At 38.8% G+C, this 13,246-nt stretch overlaps 1 protein-coding gene across 1 annotated transcript in view; it reads right to left on the bottom strand.

Moving 5' to 3' along the window:
• The window catches only part of DCHS2 (dachsous cadherin-related 2), a gene marked incomplete at both ends in the record, with an annotated part of 268,447 nt that overhangs the window by 121,380 nt on the left and 133,821 nt on the right, over nt 1-13,246 (bottom strand). The window contains one exon of the mRNA XM_080697380.1: nt 9,519-9,750. Within this exon, the coding sequence (XP_080553506.1) occupies nt 9,519-9,750 (232 nt within the window). The remainder of the gene's footprint in view (nt 1-9,518; nt 9,751-13,246) is intronic.

The following is a 13,246-nucleotide window of genomic DNA, read 5'->3' on the forward strand; positions in this document are numbered from 1 at the left end:
CAGAGCTTCCTCCTGGGCCTCTTTCATGACCCCCAAGTAATATTGGCGAAATTAACCATCACACACATAAAATAAGACAAACACAGATAATTCACATTTATAGGCCCTCACCATATCCCTGTTCTAGCGCTTGGTACTCCGATTCTCTTGCTGAAAGTAAGCTGTATAAAATATATCCTATGGAATGCATAAATTGACAGTAAAGCAGTCAAAATATTAAATGATGTCAGGAAACCAGAGATTAAAAAGTATACTGAATTAAGCTTGGGACTTCAGAGTATTTGCCAAACATTAGTAACCTTGAACTTTCTTTTTAATTGCCTTCAGGAGGCAGAATGCTTTGGGGATAGAAACAGGCTGGAGATGAAGAGTCTCTCAAGAATCTGTTGAATAAAACCAGGTCCACAAAGGTTTTAATTTAAAAATGAACTAGAAGTAATCCCCGTCATCTTCTGTAGACTGCAAAGAAAATTGCCTGACTTGAGAAACTTGATGCTACAGAGAAGTGGTATTTTTTTTCTTTTAAGAATTCCCAAACTTAAACCAATTTTTGCATTAACTCACAATCTGAATTTATAATTAGGATGGTGTGAAAAGTTACAAGCCAAGAATTCTGTTTAAAATCATAAAGGCTTGGAATTGGGGATGCAGCTCAGTGGTAGATTATATGCCTACCATGTGTGAGACTGTTCAATCTACACACACAGACACACATACACACACACTATAGAATTATATTTCTCTAGGGCACCTGTGCAAAATAAACACAAGTACTTTCCAGAGGAACCTACCTTCATCCCCAGGGATCAGTGAATTCTCTCTGATAAAGATCCAAGCCCCCGTAAAAATAAATAAAGCAAAACATAGATTAAGAAATAGAGATTTTAAACTAGAAAAGACTTCAGGAAATATAAACTGACAAAATTCTCTAGTAAAAAGATGAAAATTCCAAAAATCAATCTGGCTGTGTGTTGCTTATAAGAAACACACTCAAAGCAGAGGGCACTTGCACAGGGGTGAAGGTGAACCATGGCCACCGGTGTAATCTCCTTGATGCTCCCAATCTGTGGGACCCATAATGCTTTTTGAATCTCTCCTTTAGTTGCTTCATAGTTCTCCTTTTTCCTCTTCTAACAATTATTTGGTTCTTATTTTTCATGACACTTGCAAATGATCCACCACTAGTGTGTGGGTCAACTATAACTTTAAAAAAGTGATTAATTTACAGATTATTTTACAGATTAATTTACTGCTCATTTTAGGATTTAATGACTGTTTGGATTTACATACCAATTGTGATATACAGTATGTTATGTCTGTGTTCTTTAATTTGTCACACTGTATTTGAGCAGAAAAAAATGTTGGGATGAGAAAAAATTTTAATTGGTTGAGTAGTAAAAGAACTTAAAGCTGGGCTGGGCGTGGTGTCAAAGGACTGTAATCCCAGTACTTGGGAGGCTACGACAGGAGAATAGCAGGTTCAAGGCCAGCCTCAGCAATTTAGTAAGACTCTGTCTAAAAATAAATAACTAAATAATTAATAAATAGGGCTGGGGTGTAGCTCCTTTCTACGTGGAGATGACTGCCCATGTTACTAACTATTCAGCACCAACATAAATAAATAAATAAATAAATAAGTCCTCTCTTAAATATATATATATATACATATATATATATGATAGATCTTAATATATAATCATATTCTTTCACTATTAAACAATTTTGGCTTTCATAATTAAATCTCAAAAATATGGAATTCTGCTGGGCGTGGTGGCACACACTTGTAGTCCCCGCGCTTGGGAGGCAGAGACAGGAGGATCACGTAGGTTCGAAGCCAGCACGCTGGCTTAAGAGACCCTGTTTCCAAATAAAAATATAAAAAAATAGGTCTGGTAGTGTAGCTCGGAGGTAGAAAGGTTTCCAGGAACCCCAGTACCACCACCAATATATATATATATATATATATATATATATATATATATATATATATATATATATGTGTGTGTGTGTGTGTGTGTGTGTGTGTGTGTGTGTGTGTATGTGTGTATACACACACATACATATATTAGAGAATTCCATATATATATGTGTGTGTGTGTGTGTGTATACACACACATACATATATTAGAGAATTCTATATATATATACATATAGTAGAGAAATATATATATATTTATATATATTATATATATATTTATATATATTTATATATATTTATATATATAGAATATATATATAGAAATATATATATATATATATATATATATATATACACACACACACAGGTAGAAATTCTCTTAACCCAGGTAGAAATTCATAGTTAGAAAGTAATCTGTAGGTCATTACTAAAATTAAAGTCATGAGTAGTTATGAATGAAAATACACACAAAATCACAACCTTTGCCAGCTACAGACTCTATATGTATAGTTTTTCAAAAACACAAAATAAAAGACTATGAGATATCAATATGAATTTCTTATTGTTTATTTTTATATATGTATGAAATCTCATATATTCAGTTTGTTCAGATATATAAAATTATTCACTAAAAGATGACATTGTGTTATTTATTTTGCATACAAACGTTGGGGCTGAAAGGACTGGAATGAATTCAACCTTCTATCTTGTATTGACAAAGAATTCTTAAGAAAAATGAACCTGTTTTGGAGAATTCTGTTAAATTCTATTTATTCAACTGCAAAGAATAATGGTAAAAAAATGGATAGATGTTTTGTTGTTTCTCATAGGCTTACATAGAAAATTAAAGGAAAGATTACTTTTTCCTTTTTATTCAGTTAAATCAACCTATGTAACTATATAACTTAGCTTGTCCTTAGTTTGAAAGTAGTCATAATAATAGAAAGGCCTTAGAATAGAAATTTTGAGAATTCAGTCGTTGAGTTTTATTATTATGTCTTCAAATAAGTTGATAATCTCTCAGGATGTTCAGTCTTTTAATTTGTAGATTGACATAAAAATACCTGTCATAAGCTAGGTATAGTGGTGCATACCTGTAATTCCAGTATTGGGAATGCTTAAGATAGGAGGACTACATGTTCATGGATGGCTTCAGCAACACAGTGAGACTCTCAGAAACCTAACAAGACCCTGTTTCAAAAAAAAAAAGTCTGGGGTGTAGCTCAGAGGCAGAATGCCCTGGGTTCAATCTCCAATAGCCCCTCCACCACACATATACCTTCCTTGCTTATCTTATAAAGTTGATATAAGGCTCAAGCAGGCAATGGTATCTGGAAATGTGGAAAAGTATGACTACCAGGGCACAGGTATTATTAAGGGCACAGGTCCAGCTATGCCCTTAGTACACCTTTTTGCAAGTCACCATCGCCTTTCAGATCCAATTTCCTCCTCCACTAAGTGAGGCAGCTGGTTGGTTTTATTTTTTTCATCTCCATGACTCTTAAATTGTCCTGAAAAAGCTCATGAGAAATCTCTCTAACATGCTTTTGTTTCCTATGAAAGTAACATGTACTCATGAAGTGCTCATGACTCATTTTAGACTCTGTCTTGTAAATAAAATAGAAGTCATCCTTTGTTTGGCATGAGTAGGCTCATATCTTTATAAAATGAGGTGTGGTATTGATTCATCAATTATTAGCTACAGAGGAGAACGTTAGATGTAGGAAAGTGTCAATTATGAAGAATTATGAGAATCAGTATGGCGTATGAAAGCTGAGCACGAAACTAACATTAGGAAAGAATCTGCACTTGAAATAAAGAAAAACAGGGTCTGGGCTACGGTACTTAGAGTTCATGCTAGAAATCTACACAACCCATACACCATACAAACAAAACATCACAACCAAACACAAAGCATAGCTGCCCTTCGCTGGCAATTTGGTACCCTTTGGATTGCTTGTTCTTGTGTAGTGCTAAACTTGGATTTGTGTACACCACAACTAAACACAGAAGAGCCAATGAGATGGTCAATGTAAGTGCTCCCTTCTGTAAGTGCTCTAGGGGCAGGGATGTTTGTGCTAGACACTGATGCTTCCCAAACACCTACGACATAGTAAGACCTGAGTAAATGTGTATCTCACAGGTGGACTTGATTCCATTTATTTTTCTGCCTTAAATAGAACAGTGATATTCTCTTTAAAATTTTTATTGACCTTTGTATAAATGATAAATGACGTGCTTCTATTAAAAAAAGAGGAAAGCCAGAAAAATTTAATCAAGGTAGCCATAATAAAAGGCTATAAGAGAGGTATTTTTGATGACTGACAATAAGCAGGCAACTCAGCTGCTTTAAACCTACTTATCACCTTAAAATGATGTGAATTAAAAGTCAAATTTCTCCTTAGTGTAAATTGACTAAATAAATAAGACAAACTCAAAATCTAAAGAACTGCTCTTTTCCTGCTGTGTAAGAGAGTACTTCAAGAAAGGAGGAAAGAGATCTACATATAATTTATAAAATGGAACTTAAAATACATGAAAAGAGCTATTAATAAATATGCCGTCTTGTGTTTCTTTCTTTTAAAACTCAAAACAGTGAGGTCTGCTTCTTGGCCACATCAAAGCAAGCCAGCAGACTGAGAATGGAGCAACGAGGGCTTGATTCAATATCTCTCTCTTGGTGCCTAAACACATTTCATAAAAATGTTCTTTGAATCAACAACAAACTTGGAAAACCAGAAACAGAACAGGAAGATAAACCCACAAGAGAAAACAACCGTGACATTGCCACACCCCTTCCAGTTTTCTCCAAAAGATTTTTTTCTTACCAGATGAACACAGTAAGTCAAAGAGCCCTATTTTTACTGCACAACGCTTGGTTGTGGAACAAGCAGATCAACGAGCGATCTCTTGTCTTCAGGAAAACATGAGCCTGTAAGAAATTATGTAAGCTTTTAAACTAGGGGGAGGGCACCAAGCACAGTGTGAATGTATGCCATTTTCAATATGATCCACATAAAAATAATATAAATAAATAAAATAGCTTGTCTGGTGTAGAAGTTATTAAAATGAAAACATTAACGAGCCCATGAGCAAAGGTTTCTAAGAGGAATGTTTCCGAGAAAGCATTTCGAAGGAAATCAGGAGGAAATGCGTGGGATCATCAATTCTCAATATTCTCGTAGTAGGTCATAATTTCACTTTTACCTAGTTATGTAAGAACTCAGGTTAAAAAAGAAAGGGAATAAATGAAAGTTACTGATATTAGCTTGAAAAATCTCACTGCAAATAGCAGAGTATATGTAAGTATATGGGAACTTTATATATATATATAATACCACAAAGGTAAGCTAGGTAAGGGTTTGAGAGAATTTTGAAAAGTGGAACTAAGTCACAGGGTCATCTACCATGCTGTGATTCAAAAGGAGGATTTTAAATTTTGTTCCATGTTATTATGAAACCCCCACACAATTTCTCAGGAGGCCATACCAAGGACCTATATCACTTTCCAATTCTTATTAGATATCATTTGTTTATTTAATCCATGAATATTTAGTGATGGGGCAGTTTCTTAGGACTGTTTATATTGTTTATAATGAAGCAAGAAAACTCAGCTTTATGTTGGCTACTGAAAACAACAGTATTCCAATACTGGAAAGTCCTGTTCTTTGAGGACATCCTTATATAGAAAACATGGTGTGGCCTCTATGGAAGACAATATAGAGGTTCCTCAAAAAGTTAAAAATATCCGTTCCACTTCTGGATACGGAACCAAAGTAAAAGGCATGAGTCTGTCAGAGATAGACCTGCACTAATATGGAATCAACCAATGTGTCCATCAGTGGATAAATGGGTAAATAAAATGTGGTATGTATATACACTGTGGGATATTACTTAACCTTTAAAGAAGATGTTTTATGACAGGTATGGTGGCTCACACTTATAATCCCAGCATTTGGGAGGCTAAGACTGGAGGGCCGCGATTTGCAGACAGCCTCAGCTACGTAGTGAGGCACTCTGTAACGTAGTGAGACCCGGTTTCAAAGTAAAGAATAAAAAATAAGGCAGGGGTGTAGCTCAGAGGTCGAATGCCTCTGGGTTCCATCCCCAGACTGACAAAAAAAGACATTTTATCATTTGCATAAATATGGATGAAGCTGGAGGACAGTATGAGACAAGAAATACACAGAAAGACAAATACTGAGCCAGTCGTGGTGGCGCACGCTTGTAATCCCCGCGCTCGGGGGGGCTGAGACAAGAGGATCACGCAGGTTCGAAACCAGCCTCAGCTGGCTTGAGACCCTGTTTCCAAATAAAAAATATAAAATAGGTCTGGGAGTGTAGCCCAGAGGTAGAAGACTCTTGGGTTCCATCCCCAGTACCACAAACAAAAAAATAAAAAAAGAAAGAAAAAGAAAAGAAAACCAAATACTGCCCAATCTCATTTATATATGAAACTAAAAATAACAATTTCATAGAAGTTATGAGTAGGATGATGGTTGCCAGAAACTAGAGAAGAGAAAACAGGGGCAGTTGGTCAAGGCATATAAAGTTGCAATTAGACAGGATGAGTAAGTTCTGAACATTTATTTTACAGCATGGTGGCTATAATTAATAATATTCTTCTATACTTGAAAATTGCTAATAAAGTAGGTCTTAACTCATTACAAAAAATTATAAGTAAGGTGATGGCTCTTAATTAGCTTGATTTGATCAATTCATAACATAGACATGCAACAAAACATCACCTGGTACCCATGAACACAGTGAGTTCTCAGTTTCAATAGATGAACTTCTGGAATTCAGTGGTTCAACTCAGGACCGCCTGTTCCCCTGACAACCTTTCCCCGTAGCTTGTAGTGATGCTGTTTCGCTCTCCTCTAAAGGTTAAAGTAAAGCATTAACAGGCCTCATACCTCTCTCATGAGTCGTGATTAAATGCAACCAAATTCCAAGCACTGTGCGCCTGAAAAATGTCTTCCACGTAAACACCCGGGCATCAGAATTGCCAACAATAGTAACCCAAGGCTACTTCCATTACGAATTTGGTCCTTGCTTTAAAAAACATTACTATGATGCTTCCCTAGATAATGACCCACATAAAAAGTGTTCTTCATGATTAACAATGGCATTTGTCTTGTAGCTGGTGCCAGTTAGGGAAGCATGGGGCTGACCATAGCCAAGACAGCGACAGAGATCTCTTCTAAAAACAGAACACAGTTCAGTTCCTCCTTTCAGCTCTTCCAGGGGAAACTGGACGACGAGTGTGTTAATGCCTTTTTAATACAATCCACTAAGTGCTTTTAGATCCTGCACCCTGATTACCGGCTGAACTATATATTTTTGGCAATGCTAATACCCCTACAGGGCCTGATAATTTGACAAGCAGTTCAGGTCCTCAGTTAAGATGAATTTTGAAAAAGCCAAGATAAGAGGACTAATTTCCTACAAAAGTATTTTCTTCTGATCTTTGAAATGGTACAGGGGACAGGTCAGTGGATTATTTAGAGCAAGGAAAAATTTGCCTTATAATGACTGCCAGTATAAACAATTAATCCCCCAGCCAGTGGCAGGAGCCAGAGGAACCACACTTTACTGGCAGCAACAGGGACTCTACCTCGTGGGGCCTAGTGAGAGGGCAAACTAACTCGGAGATTACATTTCCTGGATAAATTATTATTTTTATTATTTGTCTCTAAGGTATGCGGTCATTGCAAAAGTATTGGCAAGATCCAATAAGACAATGTATGTACGATGTCCAGTGTGGTCCTAGCATGATCAACACCATTACAACAGAAACACGTTCTACCCATTGCTCATATTGGATGAAAAAATGTAAAAGAAAAAAAGGAAAAATATATATGTATTTTTTGTGTATGGGGCACTGGGGATTGAATCCAGGTGCATTTTACTACCTCCAGCCCTATTTTTAAATTTTTATTTGGAAATATGGTCTTACTAGGTTGATGAGAATCTCACTATTTGCTGAAGCTGTCCTTGAATCTACAAATCCTCCTGTCTCAGCCTCCCAAGTACTGGTATTACAAGCATGGGCCACCAAACCCAACTTCTTTTTTTCTTTATTAACTTCATTCTTAGAACAGAATCTCTCCCATAGTATCAAAAGTGTTGCAATTTAGTATGCTCTGCTTAACATTTTGTGTTTTCTTGTAATCAAATATTTCAAACATTACTTTGTAGGCAACAAACTAATAGGAAATGGGAGATAACCTCTTCAACATTTATAATTTCTAGAAGACTCAGTTTGCCCACTGAGCTTCTTTGGCAGATAAGTAATTGTAATGCATATGGAGGTGAGTCTCCCCAGCTGGCACACCCTCCCTTAATCTTCTCCCCTTTGTTTCTTGTAGCTTGTTTTCCTTGAATGGGAAGTCCTTGTGCTCACTCAGCCCCTAACCTGATATAGTGATTGCTTTGTTTAAGCTACCTTGGTATATTATTCTGTGTGTGTGTGTGTGTGTGTGTGTGTGTGTGTGTGTGTGTTACCACTTATGTACATAATAGATCAACCTGCTTACTAGATTTTCAAAGGCCAAGACACCAGAAAAAAAAAAAAAAAAGGCCTAATGGGGCATTTGGCCCTGGGCCACTGCCAAAAGGCTTACCTTGGTGAGTTCATACAAAGTTCAGACAGCACTCCCCATAATAGAAGGTTCTAGGCATCTGGGTGAAGTCTCACTTGCAAAGCAAGACTTCCTGGGACTTGTCTGTCCATCCTGGATGCTGAGAGGCCGTGGATGGGACCTCCCAGCTCCACTCCAGAGGTCACAGTTGCCCCTGGTCTGGTGCTGCATAAAATTTTCTCTTTCTTGATACTGCATTTTTTTTCTGTTCTTTTAATAGTTTCTGTCTTGCCACCTGGATGCAGAGAATTCCCCAGGACGCGGTGCTTTAATATTACTGATTTCATACACTGAAGTGGGATTTTCTTGTGTTTAATTACTTCCTCATATTAAGTTGTCTTGTTCTTTTGATTGGTGAGAGTGATTTCACTTTCACCCACAGATCAGGACCCAGAAGCCATTCAGGAGAACAGTCATTACCACGTTAGAAAATTAAAGAACTTTAGATATCATTTTAGAAACAAGGAACCCAAGACCAAAAGGTCTAAGGAAATTCCAGATCTAGTACAAAGAAAGGTATCTACTTAGGCTCTTTGCACTAACCCCATCAATTAGGACACAGAAACGATGCCAAGTCCCCATCATGGCACGCTCATACCGATGAAGAGAGACAGATATTTGCAAGATATGTATCATTGGCTAGCTGCTTCTGCATGATTCACTGCTTTTAGAGCTCATTATGACTTTGCAACATAGGTATTATCAGCACTACTGGGAAACTGGGAAACGAAGCTCTGTAAAGATCACAGGGTCAGTAGGAAGCAAAGCTGGGGCTCAGGTCAGATATCACCTCACGACAACGTGCCAGCCCTATTCTCTAGACATCTACACCTTCTGGTCAGTAACACCCCTGCTTCTGAAAACCAAACAAATCACTTCCTCTAATTTTCTGGCTGTTAAGCATTTAAGCAGACACTTAACAAGCAGAGGATAAACACTGTCCCATGATCACATACCTGTGATGGAGTCGATGGTGAAAAGGGACGACAGGTCTCCTGGGATGAGTTCATAGGCCACTGCTCCAAACGTCCCAGCATCCCTGTCAGTGGCGAGAACGTTGATGATCTCCGTGCCTGGCTGGGTCTGGCCGCTGATGCTAGTCATGTAGGTCAGCGGGTTAAAGACAGGATGATTATCATTTATGTCCTCCAGTTCCACACGGACAAAAGCTTGGGCACTTAGCCCGCCCTGTGGGATGAACAAGCAGGGATTATGACTGGGTCTCTGTGGAACACTGGTATATGAAGACTTTGACAACAGTCCTAGAATTGACTTTTGGAAGAACAAAATGTGTGTGTGTGTGTGTGTGTGTGTGTGTGTGTGTGTCTCCACACACATATATAGATACACATACTTTTATATTCATTTTACTTTTAGCCTTGAGATAGGATTTCCTTTATGATAGCATGGTATCTCTACTTTAGTGCTGAGTTGTGTGTGTGTGTGTGTGTGTGTGTGTGTGTGTGTATGTGTCTCCACACACATATATAGATACACATACTTTTATATTCATTTTACTTTTAGCCTTGAGATAGGATTTCCTTTATGATAGCATGGTATATCTACTTTAGTGCTGATTTGTGTGTGTGTGTGTGTGTGTGTGTGTGTGTGTGTGTGTGTGTGTGTGTTATCAAGGATTGAACCTGGGGTAGGGGATCTCCTACCCCTGAGATATTATCTCAGTCCTACTTAATTTTACTTTGAAACAGGGCCTCACTAAATTACTGTACCTTGGCCTTGAACCTGTGACCTTCCTGTTTAAGCCTCTAGAATTACTGAGATTATAGGCATGCACTACCATGCCTGGCTTCAGTGCTCATTCTTAAACATGAGTTTGAGCTGGGCATAGTAGCGCATGCTTGTAATCCCAGCATTCAGGAGGCTGAGACAGGAGGATCGTGGTTCAAAGTCAGCCTCAGCTACTACTTAGTGAGCCCCTTTGCAACTCAGTGAGACCCTGTTCCAAAATAAAGAATAAAAAAAAAAATAGAGCTGGGGTTGTAGCTCAGAGGTAGAATGCCCCTGGGTTCCATCCCCAGTACTGCAAATAATAATAATAAAAATTAAACATGAATGTGATTGCTACTAGTAGAGCTAATGAGGCAAAACTTTCAGAACAGAGGCCAAGATATTCCAAAGTTGTTCTGATATCTGAAATGAAATAAAAATCACTTTTATCTCTCAGCCCATTTTGAAATGAATGTTTGTAAGTACTAAGGAGAAGGAATGAGAGGTATTCAAGGGAATTTCCCTGGTGAAAGCCTCAATACGAAGTTATGATTTGACTATAGACTGCTATGCACAAAGATACACTTCAGTTATCTGGAAGAAACCGAAACCATTAACAAAAAAAAAGCAAAGTGTAGGTACACAGGCCCCGAGGCAGGAGTGCAGTTCGCCTCCCCAGCAGGTTAGGGAACAGCAAGGAAGGTGAAGTTGATAACAGAGAAGCAGAGGTAGATTGTTGAGCTTTTGCAAATCTCTGAAAATTTCAGGACTTTTCTCACTGGTGTTTTAAGCAGAGTAGTAACTTGTTCAATTTCAATTTTACTGTATTTATGCATGCATGCACAGATGGATGGATGGATGGATGGATGGATGGATGGATGTATTTATTTATTTATTTATTTATTTATTTTAGTGGTACTGGGGATTGAACCCAGGGCCTCATGCATCGCAGGCAAGTATGCCTGAGGCCGCTAAACTTTACCCCTGTCCCTCTTCTTTTTCACGAACTTGCATTCCTGCCTCAGCCTCCTGCATAGCTCGAATTGTAGGCATGCACCACTGCACCTGGCTGGACGTCAGTTTTAATCGTGGCTGCAATTTCAGTGCTCAGGAGAATCTTGAGGGCAGCAAGCGGGAACTTGTAGAGGCTCTCAGAGTCACCAATCTGGGAGTATACTGTGGCCCCAAGGAGGAGAGCTGTGTAAAGGAACTTAGCCTCCATCCACAAGGCCACATCGTTCTAGAATTCTGAGTTTCTCAGGCTTAATAAAGGTATGATAGTGTATAAAGCAGTGAGAACTGGACCTCAATCACTTTATTCTGGGTTCCCTCTACCTAAAACTAACAAGGGGGGGGGGCAAATGGCACAGAAGGAAGCATTCTCTGAGATTTTTTCTTTGCTAAAGGAAAACATATGTTCCTACTTTCAGGCACCATTTTTCATTTCTAGCTGGTATATTTTGACACTTCCAGCTTTAACAAAAATCCTTGGTAAGTCACAACAGCCTGGGCTTTCTCCCTTGCCCGTCCTTTTTGTTTTCTTTTGTTCTTTTTATTTCATTTTTCTTCTGCAGTGGGAGGGCACTGAGAAGACAGAACAAAGAGAAGCAGGGGAGAAGGCCTGGCGGAGGCAGAAGGCAGGCTGCCACTGTGCAGCCGGGGAGGAAGCATGCGTGGCGCGAGGAGGGGGAGCCAGCAGAGCTGCTTGGGGAGAAGTGAAAGAAACTCAGAAACGGCTCTTACACTCTGAGGTCCTTGCACACCATGGCGCCATGCTTTGGGGCTAAACAGAAACCGAGAAATAGATCTTTAGTGATAGTGTGATTCTCCATGTTCTGGATTGAATAAAGTGCAGGATCCTGCTTACCAATTAGAATAGGAGAGATGAAGCCTAGTTACAAATGTAATGAAAATGATGGTGGTTCATCCATCTGGCCCGTGTGCCGAGAATGCAGATGGGCCCTGGTCTTCAGCGAAATCAACTGCAGGTGGCCAGGTAGGTGTAGAAGGAGTGGGTGGAAGACTGATTATAAACAAGTAGAAGATCCATGACATCTGACATACACTCCACAGTTGCCCCAAATGGCCTGCCTTCTCAGCTTTGATTTTCCCATTCCTTTCTTTTTCTCCTATCATTTTTCTCCTTGAGTTCAAGAAGTCACCATATGACCCAGCTATGCCACTGCTCATTCTCTTTCTAAAAAAATTAAAGTTACAATACTACAGTGTTGCATGCGTACCCATAGTCAGAACAGCACAATCCACAGTACCCAAGTTAGGGAACCAACCCAGGTGTCTGTCAGCAGATGAGTGGATAAAGAAACTGTGATATACATGCACAATGAAATTTTAGTTAGCCATTGTGATGAACAAAAATATGTCATTTGCAGGAAAATGGATGGAACTACAGGATATTGTCCTAAGTGAGATCGTTCAGTCTCAGAAAGTCAAGGGTCCAATGTTTTCTCTCCTATGTGGAAGCTAGAGAGAAAATAGGAAATGAACAGGACTTCAGATCAACGAGGAGAGCAAATAGCAGAGTAGTGGAGTGGGATGGGAGGAGGACTAAGGACAGCAACAGCTCACGTGATGCTGTGTCCCTCCATAAAGGCATCAGTACCAATCTCACCAGCAGGTACCGAGAGGGAGGAGGGTAGAGCAAGTGCGAGGCAGAAGAAAATACGCCTGTGCCGTCCTCATCACTCTGAACCTCACTGTGATGCCTCTCTCTAATGCACCAATAAAAGTACGTAAGAAAGAAGAAAGGGTTTCTGAAAGGAAACTGAGGAAAGAAAGAAGCTAAGAAAGCAGATAAGCAGAATATTAAAATAGTGCAGAAGACATCAGAACATGAATATTGCTCCACCATAATATCTTTAAGAGAAAGACCTTAATTCCAAGAAGATCCAAAATCAGGCACTTCTACCTAAAAATAACCAAATATTAGATGGATTAT

Source organism: Muscardinus avellanarius, assembly GCF_963383645.1.
Source record: "Muscardinus avellanarius genome assembly, chromosome: 6".
Classification (NCBI taxonomy): Eukaryota; Metazoa; Chordata; class Mammalia; order Rodentia; family Gliridae; genus Muscardinus; species Muscardinus avellanarius.